The sequence below is a fragment of the Scomber scombrus genome, chromosome 13 (genome assembly GCF_963691925.1).
Source record: "Scomber scombrus chromosome 13, fScoSco1.1, whole genome shotgun sequence".
Classification (NCBI taxonomy): domain Eukaryota; kingdom Metazoa; phylum Chordata; class Actinopteri; order Scombriformes; family Scombridae; genus Scomber; species Scomber scombrus.
The window spans coordinates 11,346,710-11,373,237 of NC_084982.1; the positions used below are offsets into that span (position 1 = coordinate 11,346,710).

At 40.0% G+C, this 26,528-nt stretch overlaps 4 protein-coding genes across 4 annotated transcripts in view; 1 reads left to right on the forward strand and 3 right to left on the reverse strand.

Moving 5' to 3' along the window:
* The window catches only part of sytl5 (synaptotagmin-like 5), a 49,676-nt gene extending 45,713 nt beyond the window's left edge, over positions 1 to 3,963 (reverse strand). The window contains exon 1 of the mRNA XM_062431392.1: positions 3,867 to 3,963. The gene's annotated coding sequence lies outside the window, so the exon portion shown is untranslated. The remainder of the gene's footprint in view (positions 1 to 3,866) is intronic.
* A 2,832-nt stretch (positions 3,964 to 6,795) lies between these two features.
* On the forward strand, positions 6,796 to 10,216 carry LOC133992826 (dynein light chain Tctex-type 1-like). Its single transcript, XM_062431583.1, has 5 exons — positions 6,796 to 6,856; positions 8,145 to 8,186; positions 8,283 to 8,406; positions 8,505 to 8,582; positions 9,419 to 10,216. The coding sequence occupies exons 1-5, from the start codon at positions 6,830 to 6,832 to the stop codon at positions 9,493 to 9,495; spliced, it is 348 nt and encodes a 115-aa protein (XP_062287567.1). The 5' UTR covers positions 6,796 to 6,829; the 3' UTR covers positions 9,496 to 10,216.
* A 176-nt stretch (positions 10,217 to 10,392) lies between these two features.
* On the reverse strand, positions 10,393 to 19,709 carry xk (X-linked Kx blood group (McLeod syndrome)). The gene is made up of 3 exons (XM_062431585.1): positions 19,332 to 19,709; positions 13,347 to 13,609; positions 10,393 to 12,759 (listed from the first exon to the last, which is right to left on the reverse strand). The coding sequence occupies exons 1-3, from the start codon at positions 19,574 to 19,576 to the stop codon at positions 11,822 to 11,824; spliced, it is 1,446 nt and encodes a 481-aa protein (XP_062287569.1). The 5' UTR covers positions 19,577 to 19,709; the 3' UTR covers positions 10,393 to 11,821.
* Positions 19,710 to 21,797: 2,088 nt separating this feature from the next.
* Positions 21,798 to 26,075, reverse strand: LOC133993352 (lanC-like protein 3). Its single transcript, XM_062432267.1, is given in 5 exon segments — positions 21,798 to 21,957; positions 23,590 to 23,959; positions 25,077 to 25,209; positions 25,555 to 26,042; positions 26,045 to 26,075. Coding segments are annotated over 5 exon segments (1,182 nt in total).
* Positions 26,076 to 26,528: the final 453 nt, after the last annotated feature.

The window sequence follows — 26,528 nt, forward strand, 5'->3', positions numbered from 1 at the left end:
TGTCTACAATCAGGTGCACAATGTAATCTCAATGCCAGGGGAAATACAGGTGCTCAAAAGAATGGAAATCCCCTTGTGGTCTGGTGATGTGAAGAAAACAAGAGTAAGGAGAACAAAATACAGACACACCACCCATCATAGCATCTCCTAACCACAGACACATGGAGCAAGTCACAACTTTTACTTCAGAAGAGGAAAAACTGTCACACAGCAGTGTCCCTGCAGTGATATGAACCAGCACAGTGAATTTGTGAGGACTTCAGCCTTTACAACTAATACGGGCGAGGTCGAGGGGAACTGCTACTGAAACTGATGATTAATGCTAGAGATTATGTGATTACAATCTGCATGACATAGAGAACTACATCTTAATCCTACACCTGTGAGTCTCCACCTGTAATGACATCATAAAGGAGGCAACCTTATACATTGAGAGCACTCAGTTTGACCTGAAAAACAAACATTGTCTAATGCTTCAATGATTAAGTTCAGGTGTTAAGGTGAGCTGGCTTAACAGATCTTATGTGTATATCCAATTACTAAAATGTTACCAAAATGTGCCACTTTGAGATATAATAACTTTTTTCTAATTAATACATAAGATTACAATATTGTTACATCCTATCCATCCAATCATCATGAAGTTTTTCTATTTTTCTGAAGCTGTCAACCGCATGTAATTGCTGCTATTCCCAATGTCAAAATTTCATGTTCAAATCCAGTTAATTTTCATTTAATTGCACTGCATGTTAAACCGTTAAATTGAATCTAAAAAAAGAATTGTAAATAATATTCCATCAAATGTTTACATCCTCATGTTGCCTGTTATAAATACATCTTGGCTGATATTATAGAAATAAGATCACTAAAAACTGAACCAGGTTTTGTTGTTTTTAACATTTAACACTGACACCGCGACTCGAGTTTCAGTTGATTTCTTTACGCCAAGTGATGTATTTACAGGTATTGAGCTGTTCAAATATACATATTAATTGCACACCTTGATATGCATGACTTGCTAACAATGTTATAATGTGTGTGTTTATACACTCTGCTGTGTTGACTTATCCATGTACGCAGCACTCCCAAGTCAAAAGACTGCTGCTGTTTTGGCCCTGAATAAATAATAAAACAATGATGTGATTTTGAGTGTGTTTGTGAAGGTTTTATTGCACCCACAGCTTTGCCTGGCTAAAGTGATACATGATCCCATGGGTGGTCCTCAACAGCCCACAAAAGCATGTGTCCCATAACACATGACAAGTTTAGGGAGGGCGACAGAGAGGCATCACTCCCCGACCAGCAATCTATTACTCAATTGAGTCACTCCTCTCAGCCCTGCCTCCAAATTACATTCCTGCTTTTTTCTCCCCTCCCGTGTCTGTGGGGTTGTTGTGTGGACAGGCTTCCACTGATTGCCTGGCTATGACCATGATTGAACAGGGACACAATGTTTCTCTGAGGCCGCACGGGGCTATAGGCTGCATACCAAATGAGCATGCAGAAAGCACTGGAGAGCGATGGAGAAGAGAGGCATTGGTGAGTGGGAGGCAGGGAAACCCTGCACTACAAAGATCAGACGTTATTTAATGCGGCAGCAGAGCCAAGTTTGTTACAGTAGCTTAGATCATCATGCAGAAGATCTTAGAAATTAAAGCAGGTTTAATAAGGTATTATTCAAAGGCAGAATATATGAATCTCCTCCTCTTGTGCTGTTCCAGCTGAACATTCAGTGTCTGTGAGAATACAAGGGAGTGGACAATGTAAACAGGATTTATGTGAGAGACAGAGAGGGTGCCAACAGTATATCAGTCTGGCACCAGAAGCCTATCAATGAGATGCCTGCCATAATAATGCATAGATGTGTGAATGCCTGTGCCATCATGCACACACACACGCACGCACACTTTTCAGTCTTGCCAGATCTGGGAGACGCAGACCTCTAATGCTGTGTGACTGCACTCCCCAGGGCTTTGTTCTGCTCTGCTGAATGAGCTCTCTGCTCGCCTGCGTGTCAAGAAATCAGGGAATCCCTGCATTCACTGGCTTCTCTCCTCCTTTATTCACTCCCCCCCCCCTCTTCAAAAGATATATCTTTTTGGTCTCTTTGACAGTAAAAACCAATAATAAATGAGCAAATAGGTGTTTTAAAATATGTTTTTATTGAGGGGGGGGGGCATTATCTGCCCTTATCACACAGCAGGTGGCAGGAAATTAGGAGAGAGAGACGGGCGTCTCAACAGCATTGTTTTGATTTACAGCCGTTTCCAGTCTTTAAACACACACAGTAAACCCAGTATTTGTCAGTCAGCCTCATTTACAAGCGCCTCTGTCTGACAGGTCTAATAGCCCCTTTGGAAAGTTGAATCTCCCTGACTGCAGCCACTGTTAAGAAATAAAACTGGTTGATGAATATGATATGATAATAATAATTAAACCATTCATCAAATAAAAAGTCTAAAACATTTGTTTGTCACATCCTCTGATCTACTCTGATTTACTTTTGATGGTTGGATGAAATGAAGACACTGATATTGTGTCATTTTTCACTGATATGGAGCTGCAACGATTAGTCAATTAATTGATCAACTGATCAACTGAAAATTAATCAGCAACTATTTTGATAAATGATTTATCATTTAATTCACCTTTTTAAGCAACAATTGCTGGTGTTAACAGCTTCTAAAATGAGAAAATTTGAATCTTTTCTGTATTATGCAAGACCGTAAACTGAATCTCTAGATTTTTGACAATTGATGAGATATAACAAGATATTTGAAGACATCACCAAGAGATCTAAGGAATAACAATGGGCATTTTCAGTATTATCTGACAATTTATAGATTAAACAATTCACTGATTGATTGAGGAAAATACTTGTCAGATTGATCAATAGCGAAAAAAAATGGTTAGCTACAGCCCTAAAGTGATTACTTGGAAATAAAGTGAAAATAATAAGTATGTCAGACTCAAACCCTCCTGACACAACTTCTGCATTGTGAATACAGTCTTCAGATCCCACTGCTGACAATGTTTTTACCATCTTCTCTTTTATCTTCAACTACAACTAGATCTCATACACTGCATCAAAAATCTTCCCTGAAGTGCTGCGAGGTGCAGCATCAAACACAAGTGTAACACCAACTAATCCGAGGTAGGAAACACCACTGAATCTGAATCAGGTCAGCATGTTTCTTCATCAAAGAAGCTACTGTACCTGCTCCTACATTCACCAACTAAACCTACTGACAAGTAGCAGCACCTCAGCAGAGGATCAGCTGAGACTATTACTGTCTGTCTGTCACCTTCTCAGCAACTGCAGTCCTTGGAGGAGTCCTGGTGACACCAGATAGGACTTTAATGGACAAAGTCACCATTTATCATCATCTGTGAGGCACAGACGCACTACTGCTGCACCATTAAAGTTGGCATTGATCGGTAATGTCACCGGGTGATCATTTCATCTGAACCACTGCCTTATTATTATTATTATATGACAGGATTCACATCTCTCCAAGTAAATGATTTTAGTCACCTGGTTTAATCTACTGTCGACGCCAGCGGAGAAAAGGAGCTTTTTGCTGCATTGCACCTGCCCAAACGCGCCTAACTTTCAGGTGGGCTGTCTGGTCCCACTAATGAGTGGTCCATTCTTCGAGGTCGTGATGGTGGACGGACAGCCCCCCTCCTCACCTCTCCGCTACCCCAAAGAATGACAAGAAACAGATAAAAGATCCTTAACTGGAATCAAACATCGGCATGCAGCGGCTGCCGTGTTTCACACACTGCCATATGCCAGAGAAAACACCGGGGGTTTCGGTGTCCCGAAGTGTCGCCGGCTGACCTGCAGTGAGGAGACGTCTTACCTGGTGACTGTGGACCTCGGTTAGGAACCGGCAGGAGAGCGCGGCGGGCTGGAGAGTCAGTCCGGGGATCAGGGGCCGTACGTGAGCTTGTCGGTGCGCCTCGGCACCGTGTGAAGGCAGAGATCCACAGTCAGGGTGTTCCCGACAGGAGGGGGCGTGGTGTGTGTGTGTGTGTGTGTGTGTGTGTGTGTGTGTGTGTGTGTGTGTGTGTGTGTGTGTGTGTGTGTGTGTGTGTGTGTAAGAAAGAAAGAGGGAGGGAGGCATACACGCAATCCTTACAAATAGGCTTATTTTTGACAATGCGACAATTGTTTCTCGCAGTCTGCTGGTGTTTGTAGCCTGTGCAATAAACTTATTGACATAACCTAATTAAAGGCGGATTCCAAAACAGTATACGGTTTACTGTATTTGATTGCAAAGATCGGCTTTAAATAGGTTAGGGGAAACTCCCTGTTGTCACTGGTAGTAGGCTACATCATGAATTATATTTCCCCGCTGAGACCTTCCGGGAGTCCACATTTCTGAGGTTATGGCCAAAGGAAAAGCCTGCTAGTTCATGTATGTGGCTGACACATAATATAAAAGATACTGATCGTCTTGGACTAACAACACTGTGAGAAGAACTGATGACATGGAGAAGAAAAAAAACATGAATAAATGAATATCACATTAATTAGACGACCTTATTCCATATCATTACAGCCTCTTAGGTCTTAAAAATAACCTGTTTATCTATGCTATTGTCAGCCTGTCTTAGTACGTGTTGTGTCATAGTGATTGATGTTTTTCCCTCTTTTGTTTATTTGCTCTTTGTATTATATACTTTTGTGTTGCCTGACATTATAGTATAATAATATCCTGTACAGTACATTTTTACTAACATTATATTCCTTTTTTTCTTATTGCTCTGCACACTATTGTCCAATTTTTTAATATAAAGTTATTTTTAACGCTGATAAAACTCGGTTAATTCTGAAAAATGTACAGTAATTATTAATGTGCATTGTTCATTTTATATTAACAGATGAAAAAGTCATATCAATTATATCCATCAGGTTGCATTACATTATAATAGGAACTCAACCCAGGTGAAACATACTGTATAATCACATGTTAACGACTATTTCACTTTTTTCCCCATAAATGTAAGTAAATGTATGACAACAATGTCATATATTATATTGATGTCAAACACATTCACACGCAATAGAGTCACATATAGGTCAATGAGGTTGGTCATACATTAGATTAAGAAGTGTTTCACTTGGAATTTGTAGGTAGACATGTTTTTGGGATGTTTCTCATGTGAAATATACATATTTTTTCCGCATATGAAAACATGAATGGGCATTTTTGAATGGGGACTAAAGATATCAGTTTTCAGCACACATTTTCCAGCATTTTTTTTTTTTTAACCCAGTTTGTGTTAATATAGCACTGACACAATTCTGGGTTAATGTTACCCATAAAGCCACTCAATACATTAGGTTGTTTTAGTGTTCTTTGAATTTGTATGATTTACCCAAACTAAAGCCTGTTATGATCTTCTTTACTCTTTTTAAATTTACATGTCATGCATTGTTATTTTTTAGTAATAACTTCAAAATATCGGATTGCTTTTTTTTTCTTTTTTCTAGGCTTCTGCAGGCAAAAACAAGCTGGCAGGTCAAAAGCAAAACTAAAACAACAAAGAGCAGAACAAACCAAACAAAGGATCCAACTAAACTGAACTGAGAACCAGACTGAAATAGTTAGGGAATAAGGAAAAGAGACAAAACTGAGAGCAGGGAAAGAATGATGAGGCTTATACAGGGCAGATGTTGAAGATGGGTAAAGGACAGAAATTGAGGGGAAAAGAAGAGACAGCCCCCCCCCCCCCCCCACACACACACACACACAAACACACACACACACACACACACACACACACACACACACACACACACACACACACACACACACACACACACACACACACACACACACACACACACACACACACAGATGGACTGGGAGGCAGAGATAAAACACCAGGCAGACACAGACTAACTAGTAAAGGCAACTAAAATAATTATAGTGCCCAAATATTTTGGAGACACAACTCAAATAAGCCTTATGTCATTCAGTCCAGTCTAAACAAACAAGAAGAAAAGTGCAAAGGGCCTCTGGTGGATTGATGGAGGGACATAGAGCAAGACTGTGACAGAACCATGGCAACGCATTTCAACTTGTGGCATCATCAGGGACATCATAAAACATATTACCATGCCAGAAACCTAGGAGATAATTTAATGACTGATTGCTTTGAATAAACAGTATGACCAGTGTAGGCAGCGAATGTCCGGTTCCCAAATATAATTATCCATCAAATGATCTCAGTGGAAGTCCAGCACGTAATAGAAAAATAATGGCTACAAATGATTGACATTTGTTAGTTTACTTTTAAGGGACAATGCAAAAAAACAAACAACCATCCTAACAGGTTACAATAATGATATAGATGTGCTGCATATTCTAGCCAAGGCTAATCAGTGACCCCTGTATGCCCCTGGTCGAAAAATATAATCATTACCAAAAGTATATTAGTTAAAATGAGTAGCCTACATAATAAATACATTGAAACTCTGATACATGTGACATGATCATTTTACATGTGTTGAGTGTATGTGTGCACGTGCGTATGTTCCCTAATTTATGGCAGTATGTGTGCACATGCATGATGGTTATAGGTGTGTGTGAAATGAATGCACATCTAATTATCAGTTGTATTGCATGAGCGTCGCTTGGTTGTGTAGTGTGTGGATTCAGCCACAAAGAGGCGACATAAAAACACAGTCAGCTATTTGAAGGAGGAGGGGGAGGTGGAGCTTGACCCGGAAACAATAAGTGAACAACATAACAACCGTCCATGACAACAGCATCCAGAAACCGGCGACAATAAAGAGGCCAGATAACAGTGAACAATGGAGGAATATAACTCTGGAGATGAGGTACAGCTGTTTATAATCATATGTAACTGAGTATCAAACGCTCCTCAGTCGACATTAAAATGTTTTTTTCTCCAATGTTAAATGAGAAGATAACGGTGTTTCTCTCAGGGTGTGGCCTCAGTCATCACATTTACATTAGCAGGGAATTATTAAATATATAATATTATATAATATACAACATATCCAGAGTATGTTGTGTTATTAACAAAAACACCTGAAACGGTGAGTTACGGTGACTATACACGAATTGTGGAGTGTCTTTTGTGCCACTCTGTCAATCAGCTGATTGATAATTTAATAGTTGATCATTTATCTACTATTAAAATTTAAAAACTATTTGACATTGTTTGTTGTTTGTGATGATCTCGTCAGCGTTATTGTCTAGATTGATATAAAATTAATCTTCAATATTTTGATAATTGAATAATCATTTTAGTTGTTTTTTAGGCAAAAATGTCCAAAACGTCCTCAAATGTGATGATTTGATGCTTCTCTTTGTCATACATGACTATAAACTGAATATTTTTTGATTCTTTGGACTGTTGGTCAAACAAAACAAGACATTTGAACATGTCTAATCTCTGACATTTTATAAACAAAACCATTAATTGAGGCAATAAACAGCAGATTAATCAACAATAAAAATGATTGTTAGTTGCCATCCATAGCTCTTTATTAAGAAACATTAAATGAGGAAATGTATTCAACTTGCAAGAAAATTGTTTTTTTATGCCTTAACATTTTGATTCAAAACTAACAAACCAAACAAGATCATCCTCTGCCTAAAAAAAAGCGAGGGTTGGACAAATATTTGGCTTTAAATTGAAGCACCGATCCACACGTGCACCAGCTAAATTATTATCTATTTCCTCATTAGACTGTTCCAGACAGATTTGTCATTGACTCATAAATAAGAAACACAAGTCTTCTGGTTTGATGTCATTTTTGGGTTTTGAGTGAATGTGTTTTTCAACAACAATTCAATTTTTCATGAGATTTTCTCATGAATTATGTTGTGAACGACAAACCAGTCCGCCATAATAGCGACTGTCAACTGGAACCAGTAACTATAGCTGTCAAATAAACATAAACACAGTAAAAAGTACAATGTCTACAATGTCTACAATGGTTGTGATCCATGTGTAATTATGAAGCTTTGCCTCTTCAAATGACAGCTTGACTGTTACATAGAATCGTTCACTCTGTTGGTTTCTTCTTTTAAAAAAAGAAACAAAGCTACTCAGCTGCGTCTAACTTTGCGTTTTTTCTTTTTGAAATGATGCTGCAGGGGATCTTCAATGCTGACGAGGCCAGTATCTCAGTGAAAGAGGTATCATTTCATTCTTGGAAACATTCATGTGTTTTCTTTCATTGTAAATCCGCTCTCTGATGTGATGACTGTCTACACATCTTTCTGTGTGTTCAGTGTATTGAAGGCGTCATTGGTGGGACAGATTATAACCAGAGTAAAGTGAACCAGTTGACTGCCGGTGTCGTAGAGCACTGTCTCAGTCATCTGGTGAAACAAGGACGGCCGTTCAAATACATGGGTGAGCTCTCTACCTGTCATACACACAAACATGAAATTCTCTACATATGTGACAAATAAACATGTGACTGAGAAAAATGGGTCTCTGATGTTTTCCAGTAAATTGTACCATCATGCAGAAGAGTGGCACTGGTCTCCACACAGCCAACTCCTGCTACTGGGACACTGCCACTGATGGTAAGAGACAAATTATTATTACAGCTGGGTGTCATTATTCATCAATTATTTAATACTAGAGCTGAAACTATACCAATAAAAACCTGTTTTTAATTTAAAAAAGAAGCCAAACCTTTCATGTTTACTCTTGACTTTAGAAAACAGCTGCACCAGATGTTTTCCTAATTGAAATAATCTTTAGTGTAGCTAAGTTATTTTTTAAATCAGAAACTTTCTGATTGTTCTGAAGAGAACAAGATTATAAACCTGCTCAGACATGTATTGCCAGCTTTTGGTATTTGACAGTTTTCCTTACAGACAGCATTTCATGCAGTAGCAGAAAAGTGACAGTATGTGGTTTGATACCCAGTTCAACTTTTAATGGCATCTGTGATGACCCGGCTCTCTAGGGGAAAAGGCAGCAACATTAAACCAGATGGAAAAATAAAGTAATGCAATATTAAAAATAGAAAAAAACACTGGTGGTTCAGATACAAGCGCAATTTGAAGCCTTACAAGATGAATCCTCATGATCGTGTGACGTCATGATCTCGCAAATTCAGCTGCTAGGAGTCAAATAAATAAAACCTAAAAACTTGTCTTCAAACTAAAGAAACAAAAAAACCCTGAACTAATCTGCCCCTTCTTATCTGTTCAAAAACCAAAAAACATTAGAAGCAACACAAATGTACCTGAATGTGTCTGTGTGTATGGATATAGCATTTCCTGCTTTAAAATGGTGTATCGGGTATATGCAATTTATAAACTACATCCAACAGTCCAAAAGCAAAACATAGTAAATATTTGGAGGATTCATGTTGACCGCAGTATGATCAGTCTTGTTGTTTCCCTTTCAGGAAGCTGTACGGTCAGATGGGAAAACCGCAGCATGTACTGCGTGGTCAGTGTCTTTGCTGTTGCTGTGACTCTCTAACAGCAGCACATTGTCGCACCCTGCTCTCTCTCCCTCTCTCTCATTTCCCAAGGTGCGTCTGAAATGGCATTGTGACCAAGAAGCCGTGAAGATCTTCAGATGAAAACCTCTGGTAGTTTATGTAGGAGTAGCTTATGTCTCCCCAGAGGCTTGAACAACATAACGTCAGGGCAGGCTACTGCTGTGTGCGGGCGTGACTGGGTCATCGTCAGAATTAAAGCCTGATGCAGTCAAAGTATTGAGAAGCACTGAACACTTAATATTGTGATCCATCAAATCCTTTAATATGTTGTCAAAAAGACACTTTACATTTTCCATAATGTAGGAGTAGTTTTTAAAAAATTATTTGTCTCCTTCAGTACATTCCCAAACAAAACAGACTTAACTGTTGCTGTAAAGAAGAAGAAACATGATTGTTGTCTTTCAGTACGTATAAGCAAGACTTCTTGTATAAAGTGTAGTCTGCATTGATATTTTACCCATTTATATCGCACTGTGAGGATATGATTATGAGTTCCCAGGCCAGGACTGTTTAATGGTAATTTCCAACAACCAGGGCACTTTTTTTGGATTTCACCTGCAGACATCCTTGAATTCTTGTGTTAAACTGTTTAATTTATGGAGGCTGTTTACTGTAATAATATGCTGGAATGTGTACAGTTCAGTCATTAAATGTATTCAATTTGATTTGCTTCTGAGTGAGCATCAATCTTTTCAAAACCAAAACAGAGATAGGATTTGTTAAGCAGACACATCTTGTTAGCAAACTCACAATGCGGAGAAAAATGTTGACTTTTGTCCACTAGATGTCAGCGTAGGACAGTATAAAATAACTGCTCCTCTGCTAAAATAAGTAAATACAGACTTTTTTCACATATAAATATAAATTTATTTTAGGTAGGATTTCATCTTTTAATGCCTTTCTTCTTTCTTCGTATGAGAATATTTGATGTGTACAATGGGTATTTCACATTTGTTTTGGCTTCAAAGTTTGCTCGTCTTATTTGTACAAACGTTAGGAGCATTAATGTGATATCCGAGGTCATCGTTCCTCTGCAGATACATTGCAAAAAGGAGTTAGTGCAAAAACAAACAACACTGACATTCTCTCTCTCACACACGCGCACGCACGCACACACGCGCACACACACACACACACACACACATATATAGCAGGGTTCAAAATTAACTTTTTTTGCCCATCGGCCAAATGACTAGTTAATATTCAAGTTTTCACATTGTTCTTTTGGCAAGTAACTGAAGCAAATCTACCAGCCACTTGCATATTTTATCAGCATTTGGCTGGTGCTAATTTTGTGCCCTGTTACACACTAAAGGTTAAAACTAAGCAAAAACACATCTTACAATTCCAAACATTGACACTTTTTTCTGTTAGATATCCATTTTGTGCGGACACAAGTGTTAATATTCTAACTAATGAAACATACAGACGCAGAGCTGACAGACATAAAGCATGAGCTAGAAAATTCTAAATACATATGAACAAAACATTTCACATCACAACAGCTGTTGCTGTTCAAAGGTTGAACCAAAGCCACTTAAATCTTTTTTTTTTGTAAACGTGCAAAAAACATTACACACAGAGATTTCCGTGCTTTACAGTATTGTGTTTGGTGATCAAACAGGCTCTTTAACAATGTGTGGCGATTGGTATCTCACTGCAAGCACAAATACATCACAAAAGCAGCGCAGATTGATTATAAAGCTCTTATCAAGGAGTAAAAAAGCTGATTGCTGGCAGCCATAAATCTAGGGTTTTTTAAAGAAAAAACCCTGTACAAAACAGACTCAACCCCCCCAGCAGAATAACATTTACACCTCACCCGAGGCTCCACACATGCACACCTCCATGCCAAAGAGAGATACTAAATACAATCAATTCAAATGCCATGGCTCCTGGTGATCATTAATGCAGCATATAAGTGGAAACAGTCTCCACACATAACAGTAATGGTGGCAACAACAACAACCACAGGTTTTCATTCATATTAAAGGCTGCACAATGATGAAGGTTAGGATGTTTGCTCTTTCTGAACACTGCTTGCTGACGTCAGGTTAACCTGAGTGAAAACTATGTAATTTTGCAGCTGGTACAGATCCAGAGTTAAGGACACATTTGCTTTGTGTGTGGGACAGATGGTGGTAGAAATCACATTAAATGGATTCATGAAATGGTGATGGAAGGATTTTAAGTGTAAACTCAATTCACAGAGGGATCAATGTGGCACTTAAAAGGTTACAGGGGGTGCGATTACTGTTTGTTCTGTACAGTCCTCTGAATGGCACATCAAACAACTGTAATGCTTTAAGCATCGCAGGATACACTGTGGCAAATGTCACCATTGATTCCCGCTCCTGTATTATTGCCCATTTCATTAGGAATGTCATACATTGTGTCGTTGAGCATGTCGTACGTCGTGTCATTAGGCATGTCGTCAGTGGTGTCACTGCCTGTTTCATGGGCTCGGTCACTGGCTGGTTCCTTGCGTGGGGTAGGGCTCGGTGGCTCCAGGATGGTCTTTCCTATTGGCGTGTTCTGCGGCGAAGTAGAGTTGCACATCAGGCAGAGAAGAGAGGAGCAATTCCAAAGGCCCTGGGTCATACTGGAAGAGAAGAGCCTCCGACACGGATGGCAGAACTGGTAGAAGACCAGCATGAAGAAGATGGCGATGGCGTAGGCGACCAGCAGCTGCAGGACCAGCAGCGGGGCACAGATGAACTTGTAGAAATCGGTTTTGTAGATGTACCACAGCAGAATCAGCGAGGCGTTCTCCACAAAACGCAACATGTAATACACAGCCATGCGATACCAGTTCTGGGACTTATTGATAAGGTCTGGGTCATTGAGTTTCACCTGCACAGCTGACCAGCAGAACATGTTGATGCCAGCGTACAGGAAGGTGAGCAGGCAAAGCACGATGGTGGTTCCCACCCTGGTCAATGTTTTTTCAATATTCTCAGGGAATGGGGAGTGGCTCTGCCAGAAGAGGATCCAAGGGTAGAGGAAGAAAACAAGGAAGTTTAGCAGAACCACAGGCAGGATCCAGAGCTGTAACACAGAGCTGAATAAAACCAAGACCACTACCCGGGTGGCAATCTCAAAACTTCGCCACAGGAAAATACAAAGATAAGCACTGGGTCGGACATCCACTTCATAGTCATCATATTTGATCTTGATGGCCAGGATGTTGCAGCGCAGCGCTCCGTACACAATGGACAAGAGGGAGATCACCATGAGTGTGCCTGAGACAGAGAGAAAGATATCACTTAGAGTCCTGAAACTGCTTCCACATTCATCACATACAGACGGTTGAATCAGTAAATGTGAAATAGAGACGTCAGAGAGCAGAAAAAGAAATATTTACTGGATGTATTTATGATTTTATTTTGTCCTAAATCAAATACCAGATGTCCTAGTTTGACTTGTGTGAACCTTTAGTTAATCTCTCTCAGGAATAGAAATATTGTCGCGCACACACACACACAAAATCACCATTTTCCATCCTAGATATCAGAGAGGCAGTTACATAAGTCCTCTTTGACTCATGAAAACAACATCCACTTGTCTCCAATATGGCACTTAGCTTATCTGCCCACATCATAGTGGAGCTGTGGACATGTGACAGAAAGTGGAGTTGGACAGATAGAGCTGTAAGCTGCTAACTGCCCACACACACACACACACACACACACACACACACACACACACACACACACACACACACACACACACACACACACACACACACACACACACACACACACACACACACACACACACACACACACACACACACACACACACACACACACACACACACACACCTCACCTCTTCCGATGGACATGCCTTGTTGTAAGACGCATATGTAGAGCTGAAGGGTGAGCTGGGGGGCAGAACCCAGGAAGGCCTGAATGACAGAGGTGCGGGCGAAGGCTGCTCGGTGTGTAAACAGTTTCCCCTCCGCCTGCCCAACCTGTCGCTCCACCTCCTCAGACTGACCCGCACGGGGCACCTGCTTCTTCCTGGTGATGCTGACATAAGGCTCCTCCACACGGCCCACACTGCCATAGATGCAAAACGCCTCCAGACACCTACAGTGCAGCAACGGCAGGAAACAAAGACTGTTAAGAGGCTCTCAATGAAGGGCTGCATATAACTTTTTCAATTTCACGTCATTTATTAGGTTCCACACACACCACATAAACAGGAAACTCAGAATTACATTCCAGCACACCATTAAACAAACACACAACAAAAACAGATAAACTAAGAGAAAAAAGACTAAGATGCTGATGTTGATAATGTTCACCATGTTCACCAGCTTAGTGTGTTAGCATGTTAACATTTGCTAATTACCACTAAACACAAAGTATAGCTGAGGCTGATTTTACATCATCATCAGCTTTGCAGATACTCATTTTTCCTTATTTTGGACAAATTAAAAGTGTGAATGTCTGTACTAAATTTCATGACAATTCATACTACAGCTTTTGAGATAAAGGAAAAGTCAGGGGGTGGTCACCAAAATCAAATTCACCCTCTGGGGACCATGAATGCTTGTTGAAACAGTAGTTGAGATATGTCAGGTTGGACCAAAGAAGTGGATCAACTGACTGACTGATAGATAATATACAAATGCAGACAAACCGAAAGAAAAACGACTTGGAGTCTACAGCCATGCTGGAGGCTCTGTCAGTGTGTTCGTATGTGATATCAGTGTGAATTTCAGACCAATGTCACCATCTCTAGGTCCACACTGCTAGCATGGCTGAAAATGTATATGACAGCTAAGCGATTGATCACTCAACAGGCACAATGAAATGCAGCAGATGTAAGCAATGAGGTCATTTGAGGTGAGGTCATTTAACCAACTGCATCAATATCTTTTTGTACATTTACACCAGCACTTACCTCACTGTTATTATGGATGTTCTGGTAGGCAGCTGCCAGAAAGATAATAAAAACACTAAAGTGCTGACTTTGGGGAAAAGGCCAAAAGCAGAGGCGATGCTGACCTGGTAAAGCAGTACTGACACACAGTGCCAATAATATAGCAGGGCGGGGTAGTTTAAACCTCAGGGGTGCAGGGACAGACTGTGACTGAACTTCACTGGAGCAGTACGCACAGTAAACGCATCACTGATTTATTTAAATAACACGTGAAGCTTCAGTCTGTGAGACGCTTTTAAGACGTTAATACAAAACAACAAAATCTCATTCAAGGATCTGATAAGCTCAGCATGTTTTAAGTGGAATGCATCCACTGTGTGTATAGGGGAAGAAGTTTGCAAACAGATGGATATTGACAAAATAATCTTAACTTTAGAGCTGCAACATTTTACATTTTTTAAAAATCTGTTTAATTCCTCAACGTATCATTTGGTCTCTAATAGGTGAAAAATGTTGATCACTATTGTCTTGTTTAGTCCAGACCAACAGTCCACAGCAGTCTACTGTCATAAAAGACAGAAGAAACCAGACAATATTCATATTTTCTGTCGATGGAGTAATCAATGAACTGTTGCAGCCCAGCACCAGCTAATAAATATTTTCATATTAACAAAGTATCAAATGACTACTTGAATGACTACAACATCTTTCAGCTCATTGTTTTTGTTTCCGGACTGCAATTTTACTGTTTTCTTGGTACACTCTCAATGCTCTCATTATCTTCTTTTCAGCAGCAGGCAGCTGTGTTAAGCTCTGATAAACCGACTGTATGCTACCTGCTCAGCACCAAACAGGAAACAGACACAGTTACCAACTAGCTGGTGTTAATGTTGATACATTTAGCAGCTAAAGAGACAGACATTTTTCTCAGGAGTTGGTGGAGACTAAAAACTGTTTTATTTAACTAGAAGTTTTTGAAGAATCACAGACGATGGAGTGATGAATCTTTCTCTTTACTCCTTACATGCCAGCACGGAGAAGGACACACAGTCGTTCTGCCAAGCAACAAACCCTTTCAGCTTTTATTCTGTAATTCCTAGTGGGAATTTGAATAAGAGAGGGCAATAATGTAATAAAGTAACACAGTAACAAAGTCATAAAGTAAAAAAGTACAGAAACCAACCAAGGAATACTGATAATCTTTGCTGACACTCTGCTAGATCAGAAACGGTAACTTTTACTACCAGGGGCCTGTTTCAGGAAGCAGGTTTAACAAACTGAGTTCAAACCTGAACTCTGGGTTGACTAACTCAGAGATTTCGGTTTCAGAACAGGTGATATCAGTTAGTTCAATCAACTCTGAGTCAAAGTAACCCTGAGTGAAGTTCGTGCATGAGGATGGAACACAGATAACATGATTCACCATGGCAACGGGAGAAACAAAGGGCTCAGTCCTCCTACTTCTCCCCAGTGGAGTTAGAAATATTAATGAATGCAGATAATGAGCATATATTTAAGAAAATGGCATGGCAGAAAATTACTAACTGAGTCAATGTGTAAGTATTAATGAAAAAAAATGTGCGAACTGAACTGAGTTAGTTGACTAAGAGTTTTCACTAAACTCTGAAAGCAGGAAAGCAGGTTTAGTGAAAACTCTGAGTCAACTAACTCAGAGTTTTCACTAAACCTGCTTTCTGAAACAGGCCCCAGGTGTCTTGTCTGATTTAACAAAACGCCTGAGGCACAGTCGTTAAGGCACACACACGACACAAAAAAATCCCTCACAAAACAGAGCTTATAGGAGAGTGAATAATGCACAACCATGACTCGAATTAATGCAGATGTTGCTCCATATCTGCTCAATGTGGAAATAAGGAAATGTTTGCTCACACGTTCTCTCATTTCAGCATCAGGGTGTACACATGTTGTTTCAGCTGCCTTCAAGTGACCAAAAAAGTATGTTATTGCAAATTTAAAGATCCAGTCCAGACATATCTTGTGCATACTGGACTATGATTGGCCTCCAAACAAATCGTGATCCCAGACAGAGCGAAACTTTCCTCCTTCAGCAGATTCATGTGAAAACAGCGTTCTTCAATAAGAAAAACACATTTCAGTAGAGGGGGTTTAAAGAGGATATTACTGTATGTACACAGACCTTGAGTTGAGTTAAGATATTTTTTCAAACTAACATTACTGAGTACTTCCATGCAAAACAAATTAAAATCCACTTCTGATTCGAGTCATCTAAAAGAGTATGATCGCTCATCCTCACTGCCCACTTATGAGAAACTGGAGTGAAGTTGCTAATTAGAGATGATGCTACTGGAATAAAAACAAGAACAAGCAGTATTATGATGAAACTAAATAAGACTACATAGATTGTGTTGTTTTGGGCGGGTTGAGACAACTCTGAGAGTAGGAAATGTGACAGTGCTGTGAGCAGTACAGACGGACATCCCACTCTCTGCTTGTCAGAGATAAGGAGCCAGCAGCAACGTGCTATTCTTAGATCTGCTCTTCACTGGGGGAAGATGTAGAAGTCTGTACAGTAATCATGCGAATGCACACTCAAGGAGGAAGTGGGCCAGGCAGGGTGAGATCCACAGTCTCTTTAACTGGTCGCCCAGAGGAAAAACAAAAACAAAAACATTGATGTTGCTGATGGTCATAAATATGCAGTAACTGGCTAAGTTAATGATATAATGACACATTTTATAGATTAGCATTGTTGCCATGTACCAACCATTTATATGAAATCAATACAAATGTAAATATATAAACAAAAACAACTTTAATGGATTATCAAAATTGTTGCTGATTAATTATCGTCAATCTACTGATCAGTTAATTGACTCATCGTATCAGCTCTAATTATGGGTTTCCATTCGTGCTGCAACTAACAAGTGTTTTCATTTTCATAAGGGAAACAGGGAAAACACCTATCATAATTTCCTCCAAGGTAAAATCTTCAAATAGCTTTTTTTGTCGCTAAACCCAAACAGATTCAGTTTACTATAGTGTAGGGCTGCAATTAATTTTTGATTTTGATTTGATTTGATTTATTTTGAACATGTATGAGTAACACAAAAAAAGTAACAAACAAACAAAACCAATGAGAACAGTCAAAACAAGACAACAACAATAATAATGTGAACCCGACATGTCCGAAAAGGAGTAGGATGAAGCATATGCTTATTTAAACCTACCCCCTTCTCCACTACTCAATTAACAATCAGTCTTCCCATACATATTTACATATTTAAAAAAACATATAAAAATAAATAAATAAAAAATAAGTGAACAAATACACAAATTATTCATGAAAACAGCCGATTGTTAAGGCCCTTCTTCCTCCCTGTACCTGGTGAAAACCATGTGTTTGTACCGCTTTTTAAACTGGGTCATGCTTGGACATTGCTTGAGCTTCCCACCCAATCTGTTCCACAACCTCACTCCACAAACAGAAACACAAAAACTTTTTCATGTTGTGCGTGCCCGCTGATGTTTTAAATTGAACTCCCCCCTCAGATTATAAACCCCAACTCTGTTAAAAAACAATTTTTGAATATTTCCAGGAAGTATATTGTTTATTGCTTTGTACATGATTTATGCTGTTTGAAAATGAACCAGGTCTGTGGGTTTTAATGTTTTTGATTTTAAAAATAGTGAATTTGTGTGATCTCTATAACCGGTATTATCAATTATGATTGTTTTCATAATTGATTAATCTGTCAATTCATTTTTTAATTAATCAATTAATTTGTAGTTTTGTCTATAAAATGTCAGAAAATGGTCAAAAATGTCGATCACTGTTTCCTGAAGGTGTAATGTCAAAAGTCTTTTAGTGTTCCTATCAACAGTCCAAAACCAAAACATTCAGTTTACCATCAAAGAGGACGAAAGAAATCAGAACACATTTACCTTTAACAAGCTGAAACCAAAAAATGTTTGTATTCTTTTTTAGAAAATTACCCAAAACAATTAATCAATTATCAAAATAGCTGGCAATTAATTTTCTGTTGATTGACTAATCAATTAAAAGACTTATCATTTCAGCTCTGCTATAACAAAAGAAAGTAAAGCAGAAAATGTTACTTGAAAAATTACATAACTAATCAGTTGCAGATTCATTTTCTACTTAAAGATGAATTTGTCTAATTTCAGCTCTACAGTTTCCATATTTCAGGACATAGACTGATTTTATTCCAGTAAAACTCCTGCTGGTTGTATATTAATGGGCACTGGTCGCGATGTGTATCTGTATACAGTGGGGGGATTAGGTTCATGACTCCTATAACTGAGGCAGATGGCTTCAGGCCAGGCCAGGGTTTACTCAGAGAGGGACCAGGCCTATTATGGTTTCAAGAACTATGTGCAGATGTTTAAAGGCTCCTCCATCAGTGTGACCACCACAGTCTGTCTGCCTCTTCACGGAAGCTGATTTAATGATCTTTCAGATGGAACAGTCATGAATAAATCAGACACAGTCTGCTCTGTGAAGGTGATCAAACTGTAAGGAGATCTACTGCCAAGTCACATTACATTGATAGAGGCTGAGCAGACTGGCAGCTATGTGGGTTTATAAAACATACCGATGAGCAATGAGAGAATTGATCAGCCTTTTATTTCCGAAGAGGCAGAGACATACATTCGTTGCACCAGCCGAGTGTTTACGGCCAGGCAGACACAAAAGGCCAGAGAAAATGAAAACAACAGCATGTGCGCTGCGCATTCAACCCATCTGTAAGCAGCTTATGAGTATGCAGGCCCGAACATGTTTTAACGACAAAAATCAGTCGTGGACACGACACCTGTGGCGGGTAATAAACACTTTCTCGCGTGACACGGCGGAGATTAGGATACAATGGTATCCGCGTCTGTTTACGGGCCAACCACAGGGATAAACACGTCAACACTGACCTGACGATGGGTCCGAGCTGCAGTATGTGCAGCAGCAGAATGAGCGGTCTGTCTCTGCTGAGGTCCCGGTGGATGAAGATGAGGGTCAGTTGCACGAGCACAGACGGCACGAGCGTGAAGAGGAGCGTGAGCCCTTGCCAGATTTGGTCTCCCGCAGAGCGGTACGTGGAGCTGAGGTAGAGAGCTGCCGTGGTCTCGGCCGTGAACAGAGACACCGACACAAAGATAGAACTGGGGAGTCGCATCCTCACTCAAGGAGCCATCTGGAGAACCCGCACGTCCATCCCACCCAGCACTCACTCAGCCGCTGGACGTTATGTCGGCCGCCGCCGCCGCAGCTCATCCGAGGATTGAGGGAAACTAGCAGGCAGGCAGGATGTTTTCACATCCAGGTGTTGTCACTGCGAGAGACTGCAGGGGGCGCAATCGGCGCTGCGCTTCTGTGCGCACCATGAGCTCGCGAGAGGCGCCGCTCAATGAGAAGGTAAACACTGTTCAGACTGATAACACACAGCAGAGTTAATTCAATCACATCAGATGATTTAGCAGGTTAATAATGTTATAGAAATAAGACCATCATTTACAACAAACGGTTGATAGTACATTTTATATCCATTGGCTTGGTTTAATTCTGTCATAAAATACACATAACACTCTCTCTCTCTCTCTCTCTCTCTCTCTCTCTCTCTCTCTCTCTCTCTCTCTCTCTCTGTCTCTCTCTCTCTCTCTCTCCCTCTCTCTCTCTTTCTCTCAAGAAATACATCTGAAAAACAACTAAATAAAACATTAAATGTGTATTTTCTTTTTCTCTGTCTTAGTTTAGGATATATAGTGTTTTATTAGATTTCTTTTAAACCCAAAATAACCATCTCATACAGCATGCTGTACATGAGAACTGGTTGCACTGAACTGTGAGCTCTTTGAGTTTTCCTATTTCTTCTGCTGTCATATTGTCAATGAAACCAGATTAAAAATGCAACATGTTTAAATAACACCTAAATAAATGTGGTGAAAGGTAACTGACTGTCCTGTGGCCTACAGATGGAGAAGGTAATCCATGATCTGGAAGGTCTGAGCATTGATTTATGTTATAAATATTGTTTTCATGTAATTCAGATGTGATTGTTGGTCATTTGTGAAGATAATCTGATAAACAAAAAATGCGCGCGTGTGTTTTTTCCCCTGATCACTTTATTATTAATAATAATTAGACTTAAAATTCACACTTTGCTGTGTACAGCTCCGACTGCAATGGCAAAAACAGCACAGACACATTGCATAGCAAAGTTCCACAACCGGCACAAATAGCATCAGGAAACAGCTTTGGTTTGACATTACTGAGTTCACGGACCTTTTACATTTCAACATGAGCCAAGTGCCCAAAACACCTTTCAAAGCATTTTTACTTACTAATGTTTTCAGACCTTTTCTCTGTGAGACGTGATCACATCCAAATCTTACAAATGTGTTTTAAGGCCTTATCATCACATAGTAAGAAGCAAGAGGCATAAAAAGAAATCTGCCGTCAGCTGTAATCTACATAACTAAATTGAACAAAGTAGCATCCTGAAGAGGTAAAATGATATATTCACACTGATGACGTGTTTTGCTCTTTTGTACTCAGTCCTAATCACAAGCTAAACTCTAGTTTCCTGCAGATATTTTCAGGTAGAAGTTGTAGCAAATCACAACATTTCAAAGGTCTTCATAGATAACAATAGATAAGTTTGCCATACCAAATAAGTACAAACAGCTTTCACACTGCAACACAGCCTAAGCTCGGTTCAAACAGGTGAGTAAGTTAAGTTGCACAGCGCAGACAAAGTGAGACAATAAAATACTGTAGTAGTACAGTTTGTTTTCTCTCAGTATCTGTTGATTATACCTCTCTGCCCAGTTTGATTTTTTAAGTTCAGTAACAAAATCCTTTCAAGATTTTCAGTATTTGTTGTGCAAATATTTATTGTGACAACAGTAATTTGACAAATTAAGAAGCTTAAAGACATAAACTCGAAAGTCAGCGATATGTGAAGCTGAGCTGGTGAAGTGGTAGAACATTTTTAAAGGCATTATGTGATGTCCTTTTTTCTGTGACTAATGTGATTGCATTTTATTTCAGCTGTAGATCATTTAAGTTCATGTGTGTTTGGGACCTGAGAGCAGCACCTCGGTAAAATATGCTGCAGTTTCATTCACTGTATTAGCAGTACCACTTTCACAACGTCTAAAGCCTCGATGCGTTTTATCACATTGTAAATTGAATTGAGCAATATTAAGCTACGGTATGTGGGATGAATCTGGTAAAGCCTTGTACTTGAATATTCACTTTAGAATAGACACAAAACAAGAACAGCTTCTACTGTCTAAACACCATCCATCCCACCACAGTTTCAATCCAGGTTCCGAAGTTTCTACCAGTCCTGTTCACGGAGAATTTACTGGTTTCTGTTCAGACTCTGGGTCCCTTCACACAAAGACACTAAACAGAGGGAACTCTGATTGGTCTGGCTGCAAGAGGTCAACCAGGAAACAGACTGTCCCCGACAGGCCTTCAAACAGACTGTAGACACTGGTCACAGAATGGGAGCCTGCCTTAAACTCTTCCATGAAGAGGAACTCTGCAAACCTTCAGGGGAGAAAAGAAAAGTGGAGTGACATGAATGGACATTGACATTTTAAATGAATGCAGAGTCAAAGACACCAAGGTCCTGTCTTTGATATATTTTTCTTAAGGCACACACATGACACAAAAACATCCCTCATCTTCTCGAAAGTTTTTACATCTTTAGAAACTCTGACACCAAGATGTCTGAACAGGGTATATGAAAAAAATCCTTATAGTTTAGATTTTATAAATTTAGGTAGGTTTATGTCAACAGCTGTCCATAATTAATGACTATTTTTTGTATATGTATGGAGATTTGCTCAGGAAACACGCTGTTTGTGCTTTTTGTCATGTACAATATCTTAATGTTTCCCTTTAAAGCTGGAGTGCAGGTATTTTGTCTCCCCCCTCTGGCAGTGATAGTAAAGGGTGCTCAGCTGTGATTACAGGCATGCAGCACTCTCATGCATACCCTGAATGACAGGCCCACAGAAAAGACCAGTAAAAACAGGTATAGTTTGATAGTCCACTGGCCCACTGGGTTTATCCCAGTATGCCTGATGTCCAGTACACCACTGGCCGTAACCTACTGTTGTGGCTGTAAAATGGTAGATAAATTGTTTTTAGGTCACACAACCCCCACAAATTGGACTGTACTGTATATACACTCATTCACTTGGCCAGAGTTAGATGAAAGAATCAATGTAACTCTTATTTGTGTACATTAAATATGGCCCTGGAGCCAGGAGAGGATCAGATTTAGCCTGGCAAGACTGGAAACATGGGAAGCAGTTAGCGTGGCTCTGCCAATAAGAGGTAACAGTACCTTTGAAGCAAAACGTGTAAAAACAACATGTGGTTTTACGAGAGGTTAGGTGCAGAGGCCTTTAGACAGAGATAGGCTGTTTCCCTGTTTCTAGCTAACTCTCCTGGCTTTAGCTTCATATTCACCGTAAAAACACGAGTGGTATCGATCTTTTCATCTATTGTAACTCTCAGAAAGAAAGCATAAAAATCACTTCATCAAAAATGGATATTTTTGATTTTTGTTTCTGTACTTCAGCCCTTTCACACTTAATTTCATTCAGTAGCCTATCAGCCCAGTTGGTATACTGTATTCCTACTGGTTCCTACTGGGAGCGAAATAAATGAATCTGTTGTTTTTGCAGTCACTGTGGAGATGTTACTTATTTCAATCAGCTTTTTCCAAATAGCCTAACACTTACATGTGTATACGTACTCCATCTAATTCTGAGCGCAAGTTGAAATTTCACACAAATTACATCAGGGTGACAGGGTATTTAAAGCTGATTCTGGTATTTCTTTGGACTCAAATTATTATTATTATTATTATTTATAATTTGTCTTTTTTGGTCAATAAATCATCAATAATAAAAAGAGATGAAGTATTTTATCAGATTCATATACTGTACCTGGTGCATTTGACACAGAAATCAGAGCATCAAATAAACAAACAACTTTATCAATCCCACTAGTTGCAATTTGTTTGGAGATGAATAAAGTTATAAAGAATAAGAGTTGTATTGTATTTGTTGCTTGTCACACGCCAGTCAAATTTCAATTTACAGAGAAAGCAGGAAGTCCTGGCCTCAAATCTTTTAATAATGAAGGACAGCAGAAGAGGTTTCTTGCCTCTGAGCACGGTAGATGTATTTTGAGTTTCCTGTGAGCCGATAAAGCAGGAGGAAAACGTAAGCACTGCCTGCAACTCCGTGACAAATCCCAGGTCCCTTTTTCAGGAGCCCCTTCTGCCACACAAGCTCTCCACTGCGGATACATGTGTCCAGATACTGGGGTTTGTTATTGATCAGGTAGGCTTTGGCAAAAAGATATGCCACACCTGCATGAGAGGACGATAACGGGGGGAGGGACACACATGCATGCACCCACCAAACCAGGCATGGAAGAAGGCAACGTGCCAGGCACACACAGACAGACACAAACCGAAGCACACAAGCACAGGCATTCACAAAGGACGACTGGATGACTGAGTTTCTGTTTTCTGATTGTTACCCTCTGCACATACTTGACATTTTTGTATAATAGCAACTGTTTTATTTTCCAGCAGTGAACACGTCATCTCTGTTTAATTAAGCTAATTATCAAATGGAAGTTGCACAATCATGTCCTACTACAGAACCCATCAGGACCATAGACCACTCTGTTGGGATTCAAATTTACATACTGAAATAGGATTTTAGGACTAAAATAATATTGAAATTATCAGAAAACATAGTGTAAATAGAAATGATTAAAGTCTCTAAAGCATGATTCTTGAAGTTTCTTGGACTTAGTACATTTAAGTTTATATTAGTATGAAGTAGTATGTTAATAGGCTTACAACCTTGTAACCAGGCAAGATAGTCGATATTGGACGGTTCTGCAAAACCTCATGACTCCAACATTTTTGTAATGTCAGTCAGACACGCTACACATTGCTGGAATTGGATGTGAATTGTGAAGTGCAGAATTCGTCAAATATGGATGTAATTCTTTGGGAAACTGGGGCAGAATCTTCCTACATAATACTGGAGACATGCAGGGAAAACATGGCTCTCTGATGTAAGGAAAGCCGGTGTTGGTGGATTCCCTTCAGATAGGATTCTTGATGCTATCGAGCAAATCCAATGAGGAATCAAATCTTTCAGGACAGGCAAACTCTAACACATGCAGCATCTTAGCTTAGCCAGATGTGTTCATGTGAAAATCCTTTTCCAGTTTACAAAAAGGGTCACTTTTTTTACTTCCTTGTCATCCTCAAAGTTTAGTTTCCATGCAGAAGTGGCCAGTGGGCTTATGCTTACTATGGACTCTGTGTTGGTGTGATTGTTACTGAGGATCTCCGACCCTGACAGCTTTCTTCATCTGATGCAGTCAAGGAAAGGAGAGTTAGCTTTACACATGTGAACACCACAATCCCACATCAATAAATATCTCTAAAGTTTCCTTGTGTTTACAGTCAGAGGGCAGCAGTTCTGAGAAGGACATTCAGGCTAAAATCTTCATTTCTAAAAGCTAATTTACCCTTCAAAACACAAAGTCTCCCTGGATAACAAAGACAGACATTAAATACTTACAGGAGGTAACATACTTCTCTATCAAAGCTCACTCAGAGCTGCTTCTCTTACCGAGGTACTCTGTCCCATAGTACGAGTACATGAGGGGAAAAGGCTTTCTTTTCCTCCTGGCGTATTGTTTTCCTCCCATGATGATGGCCTGGCAAATAGATTTGATCTGATCCTTGCTCAAAATCTGGAAAATAAAGGACATCCTGTTGTTATTTATAAGTCATCATAGACATAGAAATACTACTGTCTCATTGACAAATCCATAATCAATTAATATATACACATTGTTCATTTCAAAAGTTAACTGCTGGACACAACATGTCTCCTACTTCACTGTCTAAGTCTATTCTCAGTTTTTGTGCACTGGAGGCTTTATAGTTTCCACATAACACTTAGTCCGTTTGCAATGTCACTTGAGTTCCCTCAAAAAAAGCATGCATCAGAAAGCATGAACTTCAGTTGGTTGCCTTGTGTGTGCACATGTAGACTATTTAAAGACACGTGGATCAATTTGCAGCAGGTTTCTCACCTCTATGCCCAGCTTCTGCTTGAGCACCAGGGCGGCACACAGGTACCCAGCACGTCCCACAAACAGCTCATCGGAGCCGCACTCCAGAAAATTGATGGGCGCACACACCTCCCACAGTTTACGAAATTTGGTCAGCGGCTTCACAAACTCAGCCAAGCCCAGGGACTTGTATATCATTGTGGCCACTGCGTAGATGCCAGCCCCACCTAGCAGTAAGGCAGCACGCATGTTAATGTCCGGCTCTGCGTCCACATTTTTGACCGACACATCGATGATCTGTTTGGCCGTCTTCAGGTAGGCGTCCCGCTGCTGCGAGAACAGCGGACACTCGCTGACATGATACAGCATGTAGGCCACCCCGGCCGGGCCATCATACAGCCCTCCGTCGTAGTCGCTGATGTCGACCGGGACCTTTTTCAGGATTTTGTCAATGGTGGAGATGACGGCGGGCACCACGGCATCTGTGCCCTGGCCCGGGAGCAGCGCGAGAAGCGGTTGGCAAAGCAGCGGGTGTTTTCCATCACCAGTGAAAATCCCCACTTCAGTAACGCAGATCAGTGTCAGCCCGAGAGGTAACCAAGGATGCTGAGGGAAGAAACAAACCCACTGCTCATCCAATCCCATCAGCCCTCAGCTGATTGGATGACAGCAGGGATGGTTCAGTCTCATATTAGATGCTGGGACCTGCAGCCTGTCTGCCCCGCAGTGACCTCTTGTCAAAGTTTTAATTTCAGTGTGCAGAAGTGGAAGAAGTATTCAAGTCCTTTATTGAAATACAACCAATAATAATACAGTTACCACAAAGACTCCTCACTCTACACAATTAAAACTCCATCATCTTAAAGTTTTAATCACAGTATGAAGTAGCTTTACAAGTAGCAAAATATGTACAGTTTCCATTGTACAACCTGCAACAAATCCTATATCATGAAGGTTATAATGTACTATCCAAACTTTTTTAAAGAGGTGTTAGG

Coding starts and splice junctions, on each gene's coding strand:
- LOC133992826 (XM_062431583.1), top strand. CDS start 6,830: ATGGAGGAATATAACTCTGGAGATGAG. Junction 8,187..8,282: donor CCAGTATCTCAGTGAAAGAG/GTATCATTTCAT, acceptor CTGTGTGTTCAG/TGTATTGAAGGCGTCATTGG. Junction 8,583..9,418: donor CTGGGACACTGCCACTGATG/GTAAGAGACAAA, acceptor TTTCCCTTTCAG/GAAGCTGTACGGTCAGATGG.
- xk (XM_062431585.1), bottom strand. CDS start 19,576: ATGCGACTCCCCAGTTCTATCTTTGTGTCGGTGTCTCTGTTCACGGCC. Junction 13,610..19,331: donor CAGCTCGGACCCATCGTCAG/GTCAGTGTTGAC, acceptor GCTGCACTGTAG/GTGTCTGGAGGCGTTTTGCA. Junction 12,760..13,346: donor AGGCATGTCCATCGGAAGAG/GTGAGGTGTGTG, acceptor TCTCTGTCTCAG/GCACACTCATGGTGATCTCC.